The 19,230-nt window shown below is 36.2% G+C and overlaps 1 protein-coding gene across 1 annotated transcript in view; it reads left to right on the top strand.

Annotated features, from left to right (window-relative positions):
* LOC149532591 (peptidyl-prolyl cis-trans isomerase) overlaps positions 1 to 18,593 on the top strand; it is an 85,313-nt gene extending 66,720 nt beyond the window's left edge. The window contains exon 5 of the mRNA XM_089807750.1: positions 17,863 to 18,593. Within this exon, the coding sequence (XP_089663876.1) occupies positions 17,863 to 18,198 (336 nt within the window). The 3' untranslated portion in view covers positions 18,199 to 18,593. The remainder of the gene's footprint in view (positions 1 to 17,862) is intronic.
* The last annotated feature ends 637 nt before the right edge of the window (positions 18,594 to 19,230 follow it).

The raw sequence follows: 19,230 nt of genomic DNA, 5'->3' as shown, positions 1-19,230 counted from the left end.
GATGAGGAGAATGATGGTGTAGGTGACACAGTCTTTGCTCTCTGCAAGATACGAGTAGATGTATCTCGCTGCCCCTGTAACTGCTATATATGTTGTAGCTGTTGCCTAGCAGACAAAGATCTAGGCACTGGAACAACACTATCATCAGGAATGCCCCATAGTTTATTCACTTCAATTCTGTATCTGACATTCTTAGGATTTGATAAGAACATGCATGGGTTCACACCATAGCCACTCCAAAAAAGGTGTGAATTAACTCTTGTAATTTTGCCAAACCATTTTGCTCCACATATATTGCACTTCCATTTGTGTGTGCCACCCCTTGAAGGTGTAGGGCGTGTAATTTTTGTAGCAAACTGTTTAAGAGGGGACTTTGGGTCATAAGGACCCCTAGCATACTTCCTCAAAATCTCTGAAGGGCAATCAGTAGAAGGCACCCCTGGTGCAACATAAGGAGGCTCTTCCTCAGGCTCAGATTGACCACCTACATCAGCCCCATGATCACTTCCTTCGGGCTCAAGTTCAGGCTCATAATCAAATGCACTTGGCTCATTAATTTCCATGTCTTCTGCACTTTGGCTGGATCTAGAAGCCATTTATAAAACTGCATTTCACAAAATAAAAATAAAATTATAAAAATGATCATGATACATTTCAGCCCAAGTAAAAATAATTTAAAACTTAAAACTTTACTATTTAATTTTAGCATTTACTATTTAAAAATTTAAAGTATTAAAAAAGAAGCTAAATACTAAATAAAAATATGGCAATATGGCATATGCTGAAACGTTTTACTAAGTTACTTTCAAGTTTCAAGTTTCATTCTTGAATCTTGTTGATAGTTGAATCTTCTTAGTTCTATGATTTTTTATTTTATTATTTATATTATTTTTTAGTTTTTAAATTTTTTCATTGTTCTTAAAATAAAAATATGGCAATATGGCGTATGCTGAAACTTATTTTACTAAATACGTTTCAGCATACGCCATATTGCCATATTTTTATTTTAAGAACAATGAAAAAAACTAAAAATTAATATAGATAATAAATTATAAAATAAAAAATCATAGAACTAAAAAGATTCAACTATCAACAAGATTCAAGAATGAAACTTGAAAGTAACTTAGTAAAACTAAATAGTAAATAGTAAATACTAAATTTAAAAATTAAAAATTGATTTTTAAAACCAAAAAAACTAAGTAAAATAAAAAAAACCCTACCTTGAAGGCTTGAACTTGAGGAGACACTTGCCAAATCAAACTTTCTTGCTCCTCTTGCTCCTCTTGATTTTGAAATCTCTTGCAAAACCACCCACTAATCTCTCACAAGCTCCTCCAAACACTCTTTCTCACTTAGCTCCTTGCTGCTTCAAAATGTTGAAATGAAAATGAGATCTATTGGTCTTATTAAGCCTTCAAATAGACCACATGGGACCCACACCCAATTAGGGTTAGCATACTTCAAAAACAAAAACAAAAAAAAAACAAAAAGTATTGTTTTTTAAAATTTTTTTGGGCCTCTTCTCGGTGCACCCCGTGAGCACCCGGGAAGCACCCCGCAAGCACCCGAGGTGCACCCGCGCACCCAAGCACCCGAGCACCATGTCCCACCTAGGTGCTCGATCGGTGCGGCGGCGAAAAAGTCGTTGGTGGGGGTGCTTGGGTGCGTGACGCATCCGCACCGGGTGCTTACGCGCACTGGGTGCGCCCGTTACATTGCTTAGAACAGATAATGGAGGAGAATATACTTCAGATTTGTTTAAACATTTTTGTAAAGAATCAGGGATCAAGAGGGAGTATACTGTTCCTTATAACCCTGAACAAAATGGGGTAGCTAAAAGGAAAAACAGGACAATTATAGAAGCTGGTAGGGCAATGATTTTTAACCAAAATCTAGAATACTATCTTTGGGCAAAAGCCTCTTGTACTGCTGTATACATCCAAAATAGAAGCCCACATTCCTATCTTAAAGATAAGACCCTTGAAGAAGTATTTACTAAAATAAAACCTAATATAAGTCATCTCAGGATCTTTGGATGTTCTGTATATATTCATGTGCCAAAAGAAAAAAGAACCAAATTGGAACCATCTGGAAGGAAGGGTATTTTTGTAGGGTATAGTGAAACTTCTAAAGTATATAGAATTTTCATACCTAGATAGAAAACTATTGAACTTAGCAGGGATGTAGTCTTTGAGGAAGATCTTGCATTTAAAAGGCAATAAATTCTCATGAACTCTCTTCTCCCCTGATTCTAAAAGCTTAAGTGAGTCTAAATCCGAGAGGGAGAACTTAGAAGAGGTTGAAGATGAAGTAAACCTTGAAGAAAGTTCAAAGAAAAGACCACTTTGGGCCATAAAAATAGTTGAAGAAGCTCAAGATTTTGCTACACCTTTAGGATTAGTCAGAGAAAGTAAAAGACCTAAAAGATTCTCAGATTATACAGCAAATATGATTGATTTATCCAAAACAGAGCCTACCAATCCTTTTGATGCTATTAAACATCTAGCCTGGAAAGAAGCTATGATATAAGAATATCAATCAATTATGAAAAATGATGTTTGGGAAATAGTTCCAAGGCCAAAAGGAAAATCCATTGTTTCTTCTAAATGGATATTCAAAATAAAGCATGCTGCAGATGGAAGTATTGAGAAATATAAAGATAGATTTGTAGCCAGAGGTTTTTCTCAGAAAGAAGGAATTGATTATGAAAAAACCTTTGCTCCTGTCGCTAGATATACTACCGTTAGAGCTGTCTTAGCAATTGCTGCCTCTAAGGGATGGAAGGTACATTATATGGATGTAAAGACAACATTTCTCAATGGGAAGATTTTTGAAGAAGTCTATATAGAGCAACTAGAAGGATTTGAAACCCATGATCCAAAAGCTTTTGTGTGCTGACTCAAGAAAGCTCTTTATGGGCTTAAATAGGCTCCTAGGGCCTAGTATGAAAAAATTGATAAATATCTCATTGGTTTAGGATTCTCTAAGAATGAAGCCGATCCAAACTTGTATTATAAGAGAGATAAAGATGGTATGGTAATATTGATATTGTATGTTGATGATTTATTAATCACCGGTGATGATCATCTTATAGATCGATGCAAGAAAGATCTTATCAAAGAATTCGAGATGAAAGACTTGCGTCTTCTCCATTACTTCTTAGGATTGGAAGTGCAACAGAATGCTGATAATATCATACGGAATCAAAGGAAGTACACTTCAGATATCTTGAAGAAATTCGGAATGTGGAATTGCAAGCCCATGTCTTCTCCAATGGAGACCAATTTGCATAAACTTAAAGAAGCGGCTGCAGAATCACCTCCTATAGACTCTACTCTCTATAGGCAGATAATTGGGTCCCTAATGTACCTAGTAAATACAAGACCTGATATTTGCTATGCGGTTCATGCATTAAGTCAGTTTATGTGTGAACCCAAGGAAATTCACCTAGTTGCTGTTAAACACATTATGAGATATCTTCAAGGTACTCTTAATTATGGACTCAAATATGAGAGAGTTCCTTTAGATTTGCATGGATTCACCGATTCAGATTGGGGGGGAAGTGTTAAAGACAGGAAAAGTACTTCAGGATGCTGTTTCAGTTTAGGATCAGCTATGATTTCATGGATATGCAGAAAGCAGTCTTCAGTAGCTCAGAGCTCCACAGAAGTTGAATACATTGCTGCAGCAATGGCCTCTCGAGGAGGAGTATGGTTGAGGAAGTTGCTTGTGGGATTATTTGGGCAAGCCATGAATCCTATGGTAATTCATTGTGATAACCAGAGTTCCATCAAGCTCTCAGTGAATCCAGTTTTCCATGATAGATCCAAACATATTGAAATTCCTTACCATTATGTAAGAGATATATGGTAGACAGGAATTCTGTGAAATTGGAATACATTTGTACTGCAGATTAGACAACAAATATACTCACCAAACCTCTATCCAGAGTAAAGATAGAACATTTCAGAAAGAGACTTGGTATGGTTGAGTTGTAATTTATTTTGTACTATTTTGATTATTAATAAAATGATAAATTTTATTTTGTCATGCTATTGATTGTTATGGGCTCCACCATATGTAATCATTATTTAAGAGGTGACAATCTCTAAAATAATGAATACTTGTACAATAGGCATTATGAGAGGTGACGATCTCTTAGATAATGTCCTAACAGTAGATTTTACTATAATATCCAGGTGAATTTTTAGATCGTCTTGTGACATTGACATGTTCATGGGTCACAAATTGGATAAAGAAAGAATTCTAGAAAATCTTTATGTTTATCTTGTATTCTGGTAGATCTTAAAATTCAGGATCTAGCTGTGATTTAGAAGTACTAGCTTCTATGAGTCACAACTTGTGTTTTATCACTAGTAGCAGTGATTTGTCATATCACAGAGTTCGTAATATGACTTTGTATCATATGTTTTATGATACTATTTATTAAGAAGAGATAGACAGATATAGAGTATTAATTCTTGCTTAACATTTGAATTGATTTTGCTAGATATAATATCTCTCTATAGGATTATCAGGTTAAGAGGGAGTGTTAAAGGAATTAACCTAATAATCTACAGGTCTATGGGTGCAGATTGTGCCTCTCATTTACATATACTCCATTAAGAGGGCATGGTAATTACTTATACCTACTCTAGAGGTGCCGGCGATCAGAAGGAAGAGGTTTTAGTAGTACCTAACTAACCTTGGTTAATGCTAACTAATATTATTCTAAGGACGCCGACGTTGAGTATTTTAATTACCTGTTAATGCTAAGGGTGATGTCCCTTAAGGAACACACCCTATGATATGGGTATATAGGCGGGGTTGAGAAGGCAGTCTGGGGACACACAAGCATCTACAGTCTGATCTCCAGGTCTTCCAGTCACGTGTTATCTACTGAATTTCAGAACTTCATTCCAGTTATAAAACAGGATCCTCAATTGTATCTTCCGCAAAGTAAATCCTGAATATCAGTTTAACTGTCTGGGTTATTTTGTGTCTATTTTCTTTGCATTAGAAGTTTGATTTGTCATCAGAATTTGTAGAAGTTTACACTAGGCACGTCTCCAAACCAAACTCAATGAAAGGAACCACCTTGTACCCTGACAACATTTAGTATCTCTGACACATGGGGAAAGAACATCACTGTTAACTGTAAAAAGAAACAGACTTTAATGATTTATTGTGGGGACAGGCCTTCTAGTTCTATGCAAGTTCACAGACATTGATCTTCCTTCAGTACGCCTTAGATCAGGCTTTATGCGTAAGGTATTAATATAAAGTGTACTTTAAATGGCTTACAAGATAAAAGACAACTTTTGACAAAATAAAATCATCTGGCTATAACTGTCAAAGAGTTAAGACAGTTTAGATATTATACTCACAATTAAGAGGTATAAAATGGAATACAACACTGTGACCTCACCATGCCTTTGATAATGTCTTCCTCTGCATAAAACAACCACCACCATAGCCTCCAAAACGAAAGATGACTTCAAATAGCAAAGAAAATGTACCCAATATTGACTGTCACAGTTTTGACAGTTTGAAAGGTCCCTGATGGATGCCCTTGCTGATCTGTTGTAGTTTTGAAATTAATAAACTATATTTTCCTGTGATTTCTTTGATGGTCTTTGAGAATAGACAGAAGTTGCAGAAGGTTTTGTTTTTGTTTTGTGTTTTTTGATAGTTTTCACAATAGTAATGAATAATGAACAATAAACATGAGAGGAGACTGAAAATAAATAAGAGCATAGAGCCAAATCAGAATTGCTATAAATCGTACCAGGCAGATTTCTGATTTATAAAGCCAAATAATAAATCCAATGCAGTTCCAAGGAGCTTACATCCAACAATGATGCCAAACTGCTGCAAATGGCAGCCCTAAGACTGCAAGGAATCACGTCCCAGCTGAAAAAATCAATCTGCAACGCTGAAATCATAAATCTGCAACCTGAATCCACAATAAAGAATGGTGTACTCTATCCCTGATAGCAACGCACACTGTCTGAAGAATCCAATGCCAATAACTGCTGAGGGCTACATCCCAGCCAATCCAGAACCTGGGGTTTGCATCCCAGATGAAGAATTGCTCTCTCAAAGCCAATTCACAAAAACAAGTTTTTCAATATGCAAAAGATCATAAGAAATTAGGTCTCCATCTCCTTATATCCACTTCCAATTGTAAATTAAACCCTAAAGGGAAATTACACTTTGCCCTTTAAATAAAATATAATAAAATAACATTTTCCCAATTAAAGTCATCCATGCTATAGGAAAAACATTACTTTATTAAAATTCCATAGCTGAAGGCACCAAAAAGTCTACAAATAGTAAAAATCATGTATAATAATTTGAGACCTTTCCAACGAGCTATAACACATAGGTGTACCTGATCAACTGAAACCAAAATCCCCTTATTACTCCAAAATGGTTATATTATTAACCTTATTTTAATTTATTTAATCACCAACTTAGGAAATATTTAAATATATTAAAATATTTCCCAAATGGTCCCAAAAGGCCCAAAATGACCAATCAAACATGAATCTGACCTTGTCACCTGTCTGTGACTGATGCCGAACAAGATGGGTCAACTGGCAGTCCATCCCTAAAATCTAGGGATGCTCCTAAAAAGTAGGAGACAATCCCAATCAACCAAAATTGAGTCTCAATGACTCCCCTACTGTGTGCACCTCTGAGAGAACTATCATTGAACTGGGAGTTCCTCCTAAAAAAATAGGAGATGCACTCTAAGTCTCCAAAACGTTCGTCGAGGTCTCCAAATGCCTCCTAGACCACTCCTAGTCAATCCCTACAAATTAGGAATCCCTCCTAAATTGTAGGAAACTGTTGTCTACTGGTCCAAACTACTTGGGAAGCTCATGCATGACTCTAAAAGCCCCTAGGTTGGTTCCCTCTATGCTCTGTTGGCCTATGAGAACCAAATAATAGACCAACCTTGCTAAAAATGTTGTCACTAAGGAAGGGTAGAAATTGGGGACATGACAGTCCTCCCTTCCCAAAGATTGCTTGTCCTCAAGCAATGTCAATCCAACTCCACAAACATTAGACAAGTCCATACCATAACCAAGAATGATCCCAGGGTCCCAAGCCATCTTGGAAGGTTTGTAGTTCCATCTTCTAGAAACACTGTCCTGCACTGCACCCAAACAAGTAGCCTCATGAAAACCCCCTGAAGGAAGAGCAATCAAATACTGTACCAACTCTGTCAACTTCTCAATGAATTGCTCTTCGAAAGAACCAAACTGGAACACTAAAGGTGGAAACTCTAGTAAGCCTACATTGGCTTCCACATCCTCAACTATTGAACTGCAAATCCAAGTGATTCCAGGATTCCAAATCCGCCTCAAAAGGGAACCACTATGCTGACGCTTCGTCACTCTGATATAAATATTAGTGAACCACAAGTTGTAAAGCAATTCATTAGGACCCTGAAGCACCAATGTATCAATGAGACCAGGGCTCGGATCCCAAACCAAAATACCAAATGTACTGAATGAGATGAAGAAGTATCTCAATTGCACTCCATGAAACATACATACAATGAAGCAAACCAACAAGGTGTGAAAGTGAACTGCCATAAACCAGTATTCCAACCCACATGACCACCTAACAATGCTGCTATAATTTTGACCAGCAACTCGAATGATATCATAGACATCATCATACCAATGCCAAACAACAAATGTCCCAAAGAAACACTCCTCAATGCCCTCATACTGAATCATGGATGTAGTCAATGCCAAGTCAAATAGTAAATGATTCCAGCTTGGACAGCCACTAGTCCATAAGGAATCAAAGACTATGGAATCACCAATCAACAAGGATACCACTGCTATATCAATGGATGTAGATGACAAACTCGAAGATGAAGTATGTATGCCATCATGAGAAAAACCAAAGCATGTGTCATTTGTACCCAACATTGTAGGATTATCAATTCCTGAATCCCATATCGATCTGAGAAATGTTGCTCCACCCAACCACTGCGCTACTCTGATGTAAACATTTGTATACCAAAAGTGAAGCAACTCAACATGAATCCACTGAAGAAATGCCCAACACATGTTGATACCAAGATCCCAAATCTTTGCACTAACACATCCCTCCGGCATGTTTCTGTTGTGAAACTGTACCTCATCTAACCAACTAAGAATTTCACTCCAAATGAAGCCACAATTACTATCAACAACCAATGTTGTTAGGAATTCACAAATGAGCCAATCATCGGCAAGGAAAGTTTGTTGAATACTTTTCCAAGTCCTCCAAACAACTGATGCAACTTTACCTATATTTTCATAAATTAGTGTGCCTTCATTAAAGGTTGTTAAGTAAATGTTTTGTTTAACCATATAACCAACGAAGTCCCTTATATTCTGATCTTGAAAGCCCAATGTAATATTTAAAAAGTCTGAATCTTCAATCAAAAGGTACATCGCTGCCCTATCATATGGAAGAGGTGATAAACCCATTGATGAATGAGAGATGTTTCTAATTCTCAACAAAGACAGGCTCTTTGTGGCTGGTCCACTAGGTATGCAACTTAATATATCATCAACTTTTAGTAGGGAAGGATCAACTTCACACTTGAACACCCCAACTTGAATGTAACCAACCCAAGGTTCAAAGTTTGACTCATGAGATGAAAGAGAATTGCTGTTCAAAGTCAGAAAATCAGAAGTATGTTCATACTTTTCCACACTATTTTTGCGGTCTTCTCTTGCCTCTCCTTCCAAGGTAGGTGACTCCTCTAAAGGTGCTGGTCTACGGGGTGTGTTCAACGAATATAACATGTCCCATTAACTGCCTTAGCTGCCCAAAATCTGATCCATACCTCTATCTCCATAACTGATGTGTTTTCCATTACTAACAAACTCCAAGGTGTAGTATGCCAAACAAACCAAACATTATCAAAATGCAATATCTTCTTAGCAAGCAGCCTCTTAGTCTCCCTAATCATCTCTTTAAGACAAGATGCTTCATATGATCTTAACAATTGTCCTTCCATTGTAGATGATGCATGACTAACCAAATCAGAATCAATAATGTTCCATTCCACACAAATGAAAATAACACTTGTGGCTGGTCCATCAAGTGTGAAACTAATATCATCATTGTTTGGAGCCTTTAAGGGGCTCTTTAAAAGAGGAACGTCATAAACTTCATGATGCAAATTAGACCAAACTGAGTTTTTTAAATCATAACTCTTTTCCTCTTCACACATCTCAACATGCTCTTCTTGTGGACTTACCTCAAGAAGCTCTTCCCTTGTATGCTCAACATCCTCACTTTCTTCCCTTGGAAGAAATAAGGATCTAATGTATAATTCTCTTTGTCTTCTTGCATTATCAAGCTGATTGCATCTTTCCTTGGCCTCTTGTAAGTGTTGTCTTGCTTGGGCAGCAAGCATCTTGGCCTTCTTAGCTCTATGTGACCATCCATTGCACGTCTCTTGAGCCTTTTTCACATCTACCAAGGTGGGGTAAACACAATCAAAACCTTTGTGGTTTGAATCCACAATATAAATCTCATGTGCAACACACTTAACCTGAGTACCATCATAGGAAGACTCAACAAACTCATTACCTTCATGTGAAATGGATGATACCACATGACTAGAGCTATTGTTGCAAAAATTATAATAGGTATCAGACCTTGGAGACATGCTTTCAGCATCCCTAATGGACTGATCCATGATTGTAATCTCTTCCATTTTGTGATCAACTTGATGAATCAATGGTGTGCTATGTGTCTCCTCCTGATCTAGAGTTATTTCTTCTTTAGGAATCCCACATGATGACTGATTTTTGTTTTTCATAGGCTGCAACTCAAATGATAACACATCTTCATGCCTTTCTTTTGCATACCCTGCAAGTGACTGGTCTATTATGGTGTTTTTATCATGAACATGGATAGGTTGACACAAATCTTCTTTCTCACATGAAAACATATCATCAGCTATGGCATGGTATTTCTTTTTTGCAAGCTTAACCTTATGACAAATTTTTGGATGCATGTCAATGTAATCTTTGAAATGAAAGTTCTCCCTAACATATTGAGGAAGAGTATTATACTCCTCAAGTATGCTAATTACTTCCGTTTTCCTATCTAATGGCAATGGATCCTTTCTAGAAGAAGATGATGATCCACTAGCATGTCCAAATTTCCTTGACATAGAATCATTGAACTACTACAATTGAAATTTGAATTTTTGTTGTGACTGTTCCCATTCTTTCCACAAGGTTATATCTCTTAACAATTTTGCCATAATGAACTACCACGCTGACCAATGGAAACTAACATGCCAGAGCAAAAATCGACCCTGTACTGCTAATATGAATTATCAAAACTTTTGATCCAGTACCCAGATGCCAAAATGAATTATCAAAATTTTTTAGCCAGTACCCAGATGCTGAAATGAATTATCAAAACCTTTTATCCAATACCCAGATGCCAAAATGAATTATCAAACCTTTTAAGCTAGTACCCAGATGCTGAAATGAATTATCAAAACTTTTTATCCAATACCCAGATGCCAAAATCTGTTGTGACAATTTCTCACAAACCCTATAGGCTGGCAAGATGTAGGCTCTGATACCATTGAAAGATCCCTGATGGATGCCCTTGCTGATCTGCTGTAGTTTTTAAATTAATAAACTATATTTTCCTGTGATTTCTTTGATGGTCTTTGAGAATAGACAGAAGTTGCAGAAGGTTTTGTTTTTGTTGTGTTTTTTGATAGTTTTCACAATAGTAATGAATAATGAACAATAAACATGAGAGGAGACTAAAAATAAATAAGAGCATGGAGCCAAATCAGAATTGCTATAAATCGTACCAGGCAGATTTTTGATTTATAAAGCCAAATAATAAATCCAATGCAGTTCCAAGGAGCTTACATCCAACAATGATGCCAAACTGCTGCAAATGGCGGCCCTAAGACTGCAAGGAATCACGTCCCAGCTGAAAGAATCAATCTGCAATGCTGAAATCATAAATCTGCAACTTGAATCCACAATAAAGAATGGCATACTCTATCCCTGATAGCAACGCACACTGTCTGAAGAATCCAATGCCAATTACTGTTAAGGGCTATGTCCCAGCCAATCCAGATGCTGAGGTTTGCGTCCCAGATGAAGAATTGCTCTCTCAGAGCCAATTCACAAAAACAAGTTTTTCAATATGCAAAAGATCATAAGAAATTAGGTCTCCATCTCCTTATATCCCCTTCCAATTGTAAATTGAACCCTAAAGGGAAATTACACTTTGCCCTTTAAATAAAATATAATAAAATAACATTTTCCCAATTAAAGTCATCCAAGCTATAGGAAAAACATTACTTTATTAAAATTCCATAGTTGAAGGCACCAAAAAGTCTACAGATAGTAAAAATCATGTATAATAATTCGAGACCTTTCCAACGAGCTATAACACATAGGTGTACCTGATCAACTGAAGCTAAAATCCCCTTATTACTCCAAAATGGTTATATTATTAACCTTATTTTAATTTATTTAATCACCAACTTAGGAAATATTTAAATATATTAAAATATTTTCCAAATGGTCCCAAAAGACCCAAAATGACCAATCAAACATAAATCTGACCTTGTCACTTGTCTGTGACTGATGCCGAACAAGATGGGTCAACTGGCAGTCCATCCCTAAAATCTAGGGATGCTCCTAAAAAGTAGGAGACAGCCCCAATCAACCAAAATTGAGTCTCAATGACTCCCCTACTGTGTGCACCTCTGAGAGAACTATCACTGAACTGGGAGTTCCTCCTAAAAAATAGGAGATGCACTCTAAGTCTCCAAAACGGTCGCCAAGGTCTCCAAATGCCTCCTAGACCACTCCTAGTCAATCCCTACAAATTAGGAATCCCTCCTAAATTGTAGGAAACTGTTGTCTACTGGTCCAAACTACTTGGGAAGCTCATGCATGACTCTCAAAGCCCCTGGGTTGGTTCCCTCTATGCTCTGCTGGCCTATGAGAACCAAATAATAGACGAACCTTGCTAAAAATGTTGTCACTAAGGAAGGGTAGAAATTGGGGACATGACACAGTTTAGACAGCAAACCCAAAATCAGAGGTCAAGGAACAATACAAACCTTTGTCATGCAATAAAAAGCTTCATTTATACTTGTCAGACTTTGTTCCGCCCCTTCCCACATTTGGAGATTTAAAATTTATTTGCAATTAATCAAAACCTTGTAAAAATCTGCAATAAACATGAAAACTTACAACCCAGTCCACACAGGGCTTCCATTTTCTCATCATAGTCATAACTATTTGGTCCAAGACATATGCTGTTTGAAAGAGGGTTCAAAATACTAGTAGACTCCAGACTTACAGAATTTTTGATTGGTGCAATTAAGAGAAATGGTTCATTTTGTCATCAAACCCTTATGAATGAGGGTTTCAATGCTGATCGATCAAACAAACACCATTGACCACGGCAGAGGCCCAAACCATTTACAAAAGGAAGTAAATTTATTACTCTTTGAGTTCCAATAAGTTGTTGCACAAGTTCAATTCATCACAGTAAGAAAGAAGCCTCTGATCAGCCATTAAAACTAGGTTGCAAATTCATATCAGCATTTGATTAATTTTGTGTTCTTCCAATCAGATCTGACTCCTCACCCTCGTCCTAAAGTGGGCTCTTATAGAACTTTCCAACCAGTTACAACTGTTTTAGATGAACTTCCCATTTGGTTGATCATTTTAGAGACTTTTGCAACATTTTTTCTTGCAACTTTTTACATATTGTGTCCAAATGACTCAAACTCTTCCTAATACCTTCTAAACATGTCAAAAATGACTTTTAGACCCCATTCAAATTATTTCTACCCTTTATTGGGCAAGGTTACCACCTTTGATCTAGTTTGATCAATGTTGACCCAATCAGGACTTAAAGGGTCACTATGCACCTAATGGCTTTCAAAGCCTTACAAATGAATTTAAATGATAATAATAGAAATGTTTACCCTTTAAAACATTGGAATGGCCTGGCATTGGCCTTATGACATTGATTTGACCAAGATTGGTCAGATTGCCGTACTGTGCTCCTGATGCTCCTGCATCATTCTCCCCCGCCTTTCACCCTGCAAAATAAATTATATTTATGCCCTTTGATTTAAAGCTAGCACCCAAAAAGAAAATCCTGGTCTGTCCAAATAAAGAGCCAATATTTTGAAATTACTATTAATTTTAAAGTTAGCTAACTGTATATATATTGTATATATTTGGTACCTTTTTTTTTTTAACTGTATATATATTGTATATATTTGGTACTTTTTTTTTTTTTTTAACTGCTGAACCAACCCAGGTAGGGTAGGACATGACTGTCCTCCTGCCACCAATTTTCTTGCCCTCAAGAAATGATAGCTCCAGAATCACTGCCCACTTCATGCCAAAGATGCTCCCAGATCCTGGGCACTGCCCTTGTGGTTTCATGAATAAACTCTCCTCTATAGCAGTAGTACTCACTAATTATAGCTTCCTTTTGGCTCTTGCTATCTTAATGACTGCATCATCATATGTGTAAGCTGCAACATCATGGACCAATACCTCTCTTGAGTCTCCATTATGAAGCTCATCTGAAAGTTACAATTGTTGATCATGATACCTCATGTTGTCTCCTGAAAGTGGTATGAAACTGATCGGATGACTGCGGATAGGTGATTCAGCATACAATATTTTTGGATGACGCAACATTCCACTATCTCTGGGATGATCTTGCATCAACATTTTTGGCTGGTAATTTTAAAATGTTTGGGAAAAGTAAATTTGATGATTAAACAAATTAGTTTGTGCTAATTCTGACAAAGTAGTGCTGTTGGAATAGCATGCATTATTGACATTTAGCTGCATGCATGAACATCGGTTACTCAATCTTGTATAAAAGTAATCTCAACCATGCTAATTAAACTTTCTGAAGCTATTATAAGAGAGCAAAGATTGATAAACATTTTCCATTTCTTTTTACTGAAGTGGCAGGAATGGGTTCATTTAGAATTCTGTATGCGCCATTATGCTAATGTATAATGTCGCCATTTTTGGCCTAGGTTTACAGAGTAAGTAATTTATTTAATTAAATTCTGTGTTCTACGGGGATGTGTACCCATGCTATAAACTCCCATCCCCATCCCCATCCTCATCCCCCAAGGCATTTCGGGACAGGGGGACATTAGGGGATGTCACCTAGCCATCTCCCCCAATATGAGAAAATTCAGAAACTTCCTCGAACTCATTGCCGCAATTAGGGACAACAGGCAACATGTGGCTGATGCCTGGCCATCCTGAAGGCAATTGGGGATGTCCCAGGTGTCTGTTGACCATCCCGGGGACAGCTAGGTGCCCCCTACAGAAAATAAAATGTTTATAAGTTAAAAACAGAATAGTTTGTAACAATTAAAAAATGCTTTTAAATATGTCATGACAGCATTATAAAAGTATTATAACATGACAGCATTTATACAACAGCAATAATTTTATATTGACAACATTATAACTTCAATTAAATTAATCATGACAACTATGACAGCAGTGACTGTAGTATAACAGAAATAAATAGAATATGATTCAAAATCATAGTTGGTGATATAAGTTTTTTAACAGTTAAACATTTCCAGCCATAATTTGCCAATTTGGATTCATGATTTCATTGTTTACAAAAAGTTGTAAACTTACAAATTCTTGATATGGTATCAAAGGTGCATTTGTGTGAGAAATACAAACAAATAATTTCTTTTCAGAATGTAGTTGGCATGCAAGCTTCTGTAGGCATCATCCAACATTATCTCAACATTACCATGATATATTTCTGCTGTTATATTGCCATTCATTGACCCAGACTCGTAGAAATGCGACTTTCTCACTCTCATTCTCTCTGTATATATATCCCCTTGTTGTCCCTTAAAAATTGTCGTCAGACTGCGATCCCTGGAACATATTCCCTGCTATCCTCCTGCCCCCTTCCCCAAAATGCTGTGGAACATAGATAAAATTTTGTTTTCTAAATTAATGTTTTCAGATAACTTGTATTTAAGTAATTATGTTTAAGAGTCGAATATTTTATTAAATAAAGTGACTTCACATGAGGCCAAAACAAAATAAAACATTATAAATTTATAAGTTCTTTTTTATGCGCTTAAAGAATTAATTTTAGACACTGTTTTCCAAAATTTATTAGAAATATGACACTCTCTCTCACTCTCATGTATATTATTGTGCCCCCATCATTCCCCACAGACAAGCCCTTGGATTGCTGTCCCCAAAACTCATTCCCTGCTTCCTCTTTGTCCCCGTCCCCAAAATGCCGTGGAACATAGATTAAATTAAGTTGTTAAATTAATGTTTTCAAGCTACTTGTATTTAAGTAATTATGTTTATGAGTTGAATGTTCTATCAAATAAAGTGACTGTATGTGAAGCCAAAATAAATTAAAATATGATAAAGTCACTTTAATGAGCTAAAAGAATTAATATATAAAGTTCTTTTCATAATTAAAATTCCAGAGAGTTCCTGGAGGGTTTAATAAGTATTGTGGAGAATTATGGAAGGGGGAGTTGCCAAAGCCTTTTGGCATTGTAATATCATTTACATTATTCTAGTTTATGGTAAATAAGTTTATTAATAATATTTTAAATAAATATTGCAAATATTTGTTTTCTTGTAGAATCTGAAGAGCCATCTTTGGGGAGAACTGGAATGGTCACGCATTATTGAAACACGTGTATCTTGCACTTATTTAATATTATAATTTTGGGTTTGTATTCTCAATTTCATATTGCAGTTCATTTCCTACCTGACAGGAGTAAAAGGCTTCCAGTTCAATCCAAAAATCTCTCCCTCCTCCAAGTAGGCCTTGCAAAATGTACTAAGAATGCTTTCACACTTGTTATTGTGGGATTGAGAACATTGATAGAATACTCTAGATGAGGATAGCATGCAATATCAGTATCAAGGACATCAGAAAAGGAATTGCCTTTGTCATATTCCATTGGAACTACAATCTCAGGCAGTCTGCTACTTTGATTGCTGAAGAACCTAAAAAAGGATTCTAGACCTCACTGTGAACTGAGAAACATAGACCTATCCATACTTAACCTTTGAGAAAAAGAGACTAGGAGCTAGGAGTGAATAATGAAGCTTTCTGCTAATTTTATCTTACACCACTTCCTTGGAGGAAATGTTTTTTTACTGCTGCTATGGTGTACTGAGATATTGGCATACTGCTTTGTAAACAAGAATCGATATCCCATACACCAGCCATCAACATACAAATTTAATGAAAGAAATGAATTGTTGTAAACTTTCCAATTGATAAATTTAACTTGAAATCTATGAATGAGACCAAGTACCCTGCACAACTAAGAAGACAAAGGACTTGCTCTAGAGAAACCCATACGGGAGAAAACTCCAAAGTGTGAGCAATAACTTAAGTTGCAAGTACAGTACTAACCCAGTTGCTCGTATATCCATTCTGGATCTCAGTGAGCACTGTCCTCAAGACCTCTAACACAGCTCTTTTACAAGTCAAATTAGCATGCAATAAAAAGTATTCTCTGGGAACTATGACATCCTATGTATTTTCACTCAAATTCCCTTTATTAAAGTTTCGATTTTTTTAATTGGTGTTTAGAATGCAGTTACAATGGCAGATGTAGCTTCACAAACCTGGAAGAAATTACCGAGTAGGCAAAGAAAGAAAAAAAATGAAGAAACTAGAATGTGATGCGATTTTTACTGATTGCAGAATGAAACTGCCTCATTCAAGCAGGAGAGATTTTGAAACATCCCTAATGGTTTCAAAGTCCCTACTTTTCATCAAGAGTACTTTCAGACTTCCATAATTTTTTTATGATAGTTTCTATCCTCTAACTTCCATGAGTCATAATTTTTGCATACATAATCAAAACAAAGTGACATTTTTCAGAAATTGGGTAAGTTTATTAATGGAATCCAAATATGCGAGGATATTCAGATTTTTCGTGCCACTGAGGGTCTTTTCCTGACATTGCAACATAAGTTTTCTCTGAGCTGTGATCACTTTGCCATGGCATCCAACAATACTGGATCCTTTAAAGGATCACATATGGGTGATATGAAATGTTTTTGGTCCTAAGGTCAAAGTCTAATGATGATGTTGCTAATATACAGATATTGAATTAACTATCCACTCCTTTACCTTTGTAACATAAGCTTCTCTCCTCAGTCCTGTAACATAATTTGTGTGTTATTTTTATTCAGGGCATCTTATATGATAGTGAGATTGTATTATTCATTTATCTTCCATATTTTGGTAGTTTTTGTTACTTAAGTCAGGAATACTTTCAACTGTATTTGCACCCTTAACCATTGTTTATGTAAGAAATGGCTCAGAATGAAATTCATATTTTCAACTGCTAGTAAGGCAGTGCAATTAATTTTGATCTTCTTATTTGTTATAATCTTCCTCCAAAAATTATTCTCCATACCTTTACATGGTTATTATCTGCTATTGAATGTGTTATTGGTCTTATGTTAATAATTAATTTCTGATGGTTTATGAAATTGTGTTATGTCAACTTTTCTGTAATTTGTTTTTGGTGGTTGTAAATTATCAGTCTGTAACTGCACTGCACAACCATTTAATAATTTATAATCTTTCTTATCAGAAAGAATCTAGCCTGGAAACTCTTACAAATGTATCACTGGACATTCTAATGTTACTCAATATTTTGACTTCAGTTAGTGCTAATGAGATGCAGTGATAAAGAGTGTGTTTGACAAGAGCTATTCAGTTGCTGTTCCAGCTTTTTTAATGATATATCTTCATCCTGATGTGAACCAGAGTTCTTCGGGTCCCCCATATGCTCTTTTGCAAGGAACACTTGAAGCTCAAGGGCTAATCTTTGAAGAAATTCCCAAGGAGATGTGCCCGGGTATAAAGAGAGGTTCAGTAGCATGGATTGAAGGTGGGCCTGATTTTTTTATCAGTCTTGCAAATCATGATGAGTGGGATGGAAAATATACAGTGTTCGCCTCAGTTCTTCCAGAAGATATGGCCATTGTGGAAGATATTGTTGAACTTCCATCCAAATCAGAAATGTGGAGTGGAATTAAAGTAGCTGTGTTAGAAAAGCAAATTAGCTTGAGAATTCAGAACGCTACAACCATTGAGAGCTGATTCTCTTCAGAAAAGTCTTACCAGCACATCAGCAGGAACATTCAAAATTTATATGGCTCAGTTGCTTCAAATCATTGAGTCCTCTTAATCCTGAGGGTACGGTTATGCCCATTGCCCCAGCTTTCGATAGAAACAAACATGAAAGTCTCTATGATGAAATGCAAATGCTCTTTGGTTGAGTAGATTTGCTTGAAATCTTCCGAGAGAGTCAAATAGTGATAAAATTAAGCATATCACCTCCATTTATTCATTGTTTTTTTTTCCATTATTTTAAATTTGACATATGTTAGTATTCATAAAATGTGGAATTGTGATGATTAAAACTCAGAGATGATTTTTTGTGTTGACAATACACGTCCTGTGGTGTATAACAAAATAAACACTCTAGTTTCAAATTCTCTCTAGTATATTGTTGATGACCACATATATGACTATGATAGTCCTTTCATATTTACATCATTTAGTGGCAGGTACTAACTAAGAAGTTCCTTTCTTCAAATGCGTATCCATGGCATACACAAAATTGTCGTTAGTAACGAAATAATCAAGTTTGGCCCATCATGGATCGAAACTGATTTTAAAAATTTGTTTGACATTCCGCCTCCTTTTTCCATTGACCTCATTTTAATTGCCAAAAGTTTCCATAATTATTATCGAGATAATTGCAGTCATACCAAATAATGTCGATACTAAATGACAGTTATTTTGGCTTTGCCGTAAAGTACTGAATAGTATAACCCATCGCATGTCTCTGTCATATGGGAAAGTGAATCATTTTGCCGTAACCTGGTTTTTAGTTCAATACTGTTTCTTCACTCCCGTAATAAAGTCAAATAAACTGTCAGTTTTTCCTTTAAAGGAATAGAATAGCTTCAATCTGATGCAGGGATAGCAGGGCCACTAGCATCATTTCTTTCTGTTTCTCTGTCTCATTGACTAAAGGCTATTTGGTTTCTTTGAACCATTCTTGAAGAGCAGCTGAATTGGGCTCTCTTCCTTTACTCTTATTATCTACGAGGCTTTGTCCTGCTT

Source organism: Cupressus sempervirens, chromosome 10 (assembly GCF_028749045.1).
Source record: "Cupressus sempervirens isolate cs-2001-9-10 chromosome 10, ASM2874904v1, whole genome shotgun sequence".
Classification (NCBI taxonomy): domain Eukaryota; kingdom Viridiplantae; phylum Streptophyta; class Pinopsida; order Cupressales; family Cupressaceae; genus Cupressus; species Cupressus sempervirens.
The sequence above is the reverse complement of the archived record's forward strand: the minus strand, read 5'-3'. Positions and strand labels throughout refer to the sequence as shown.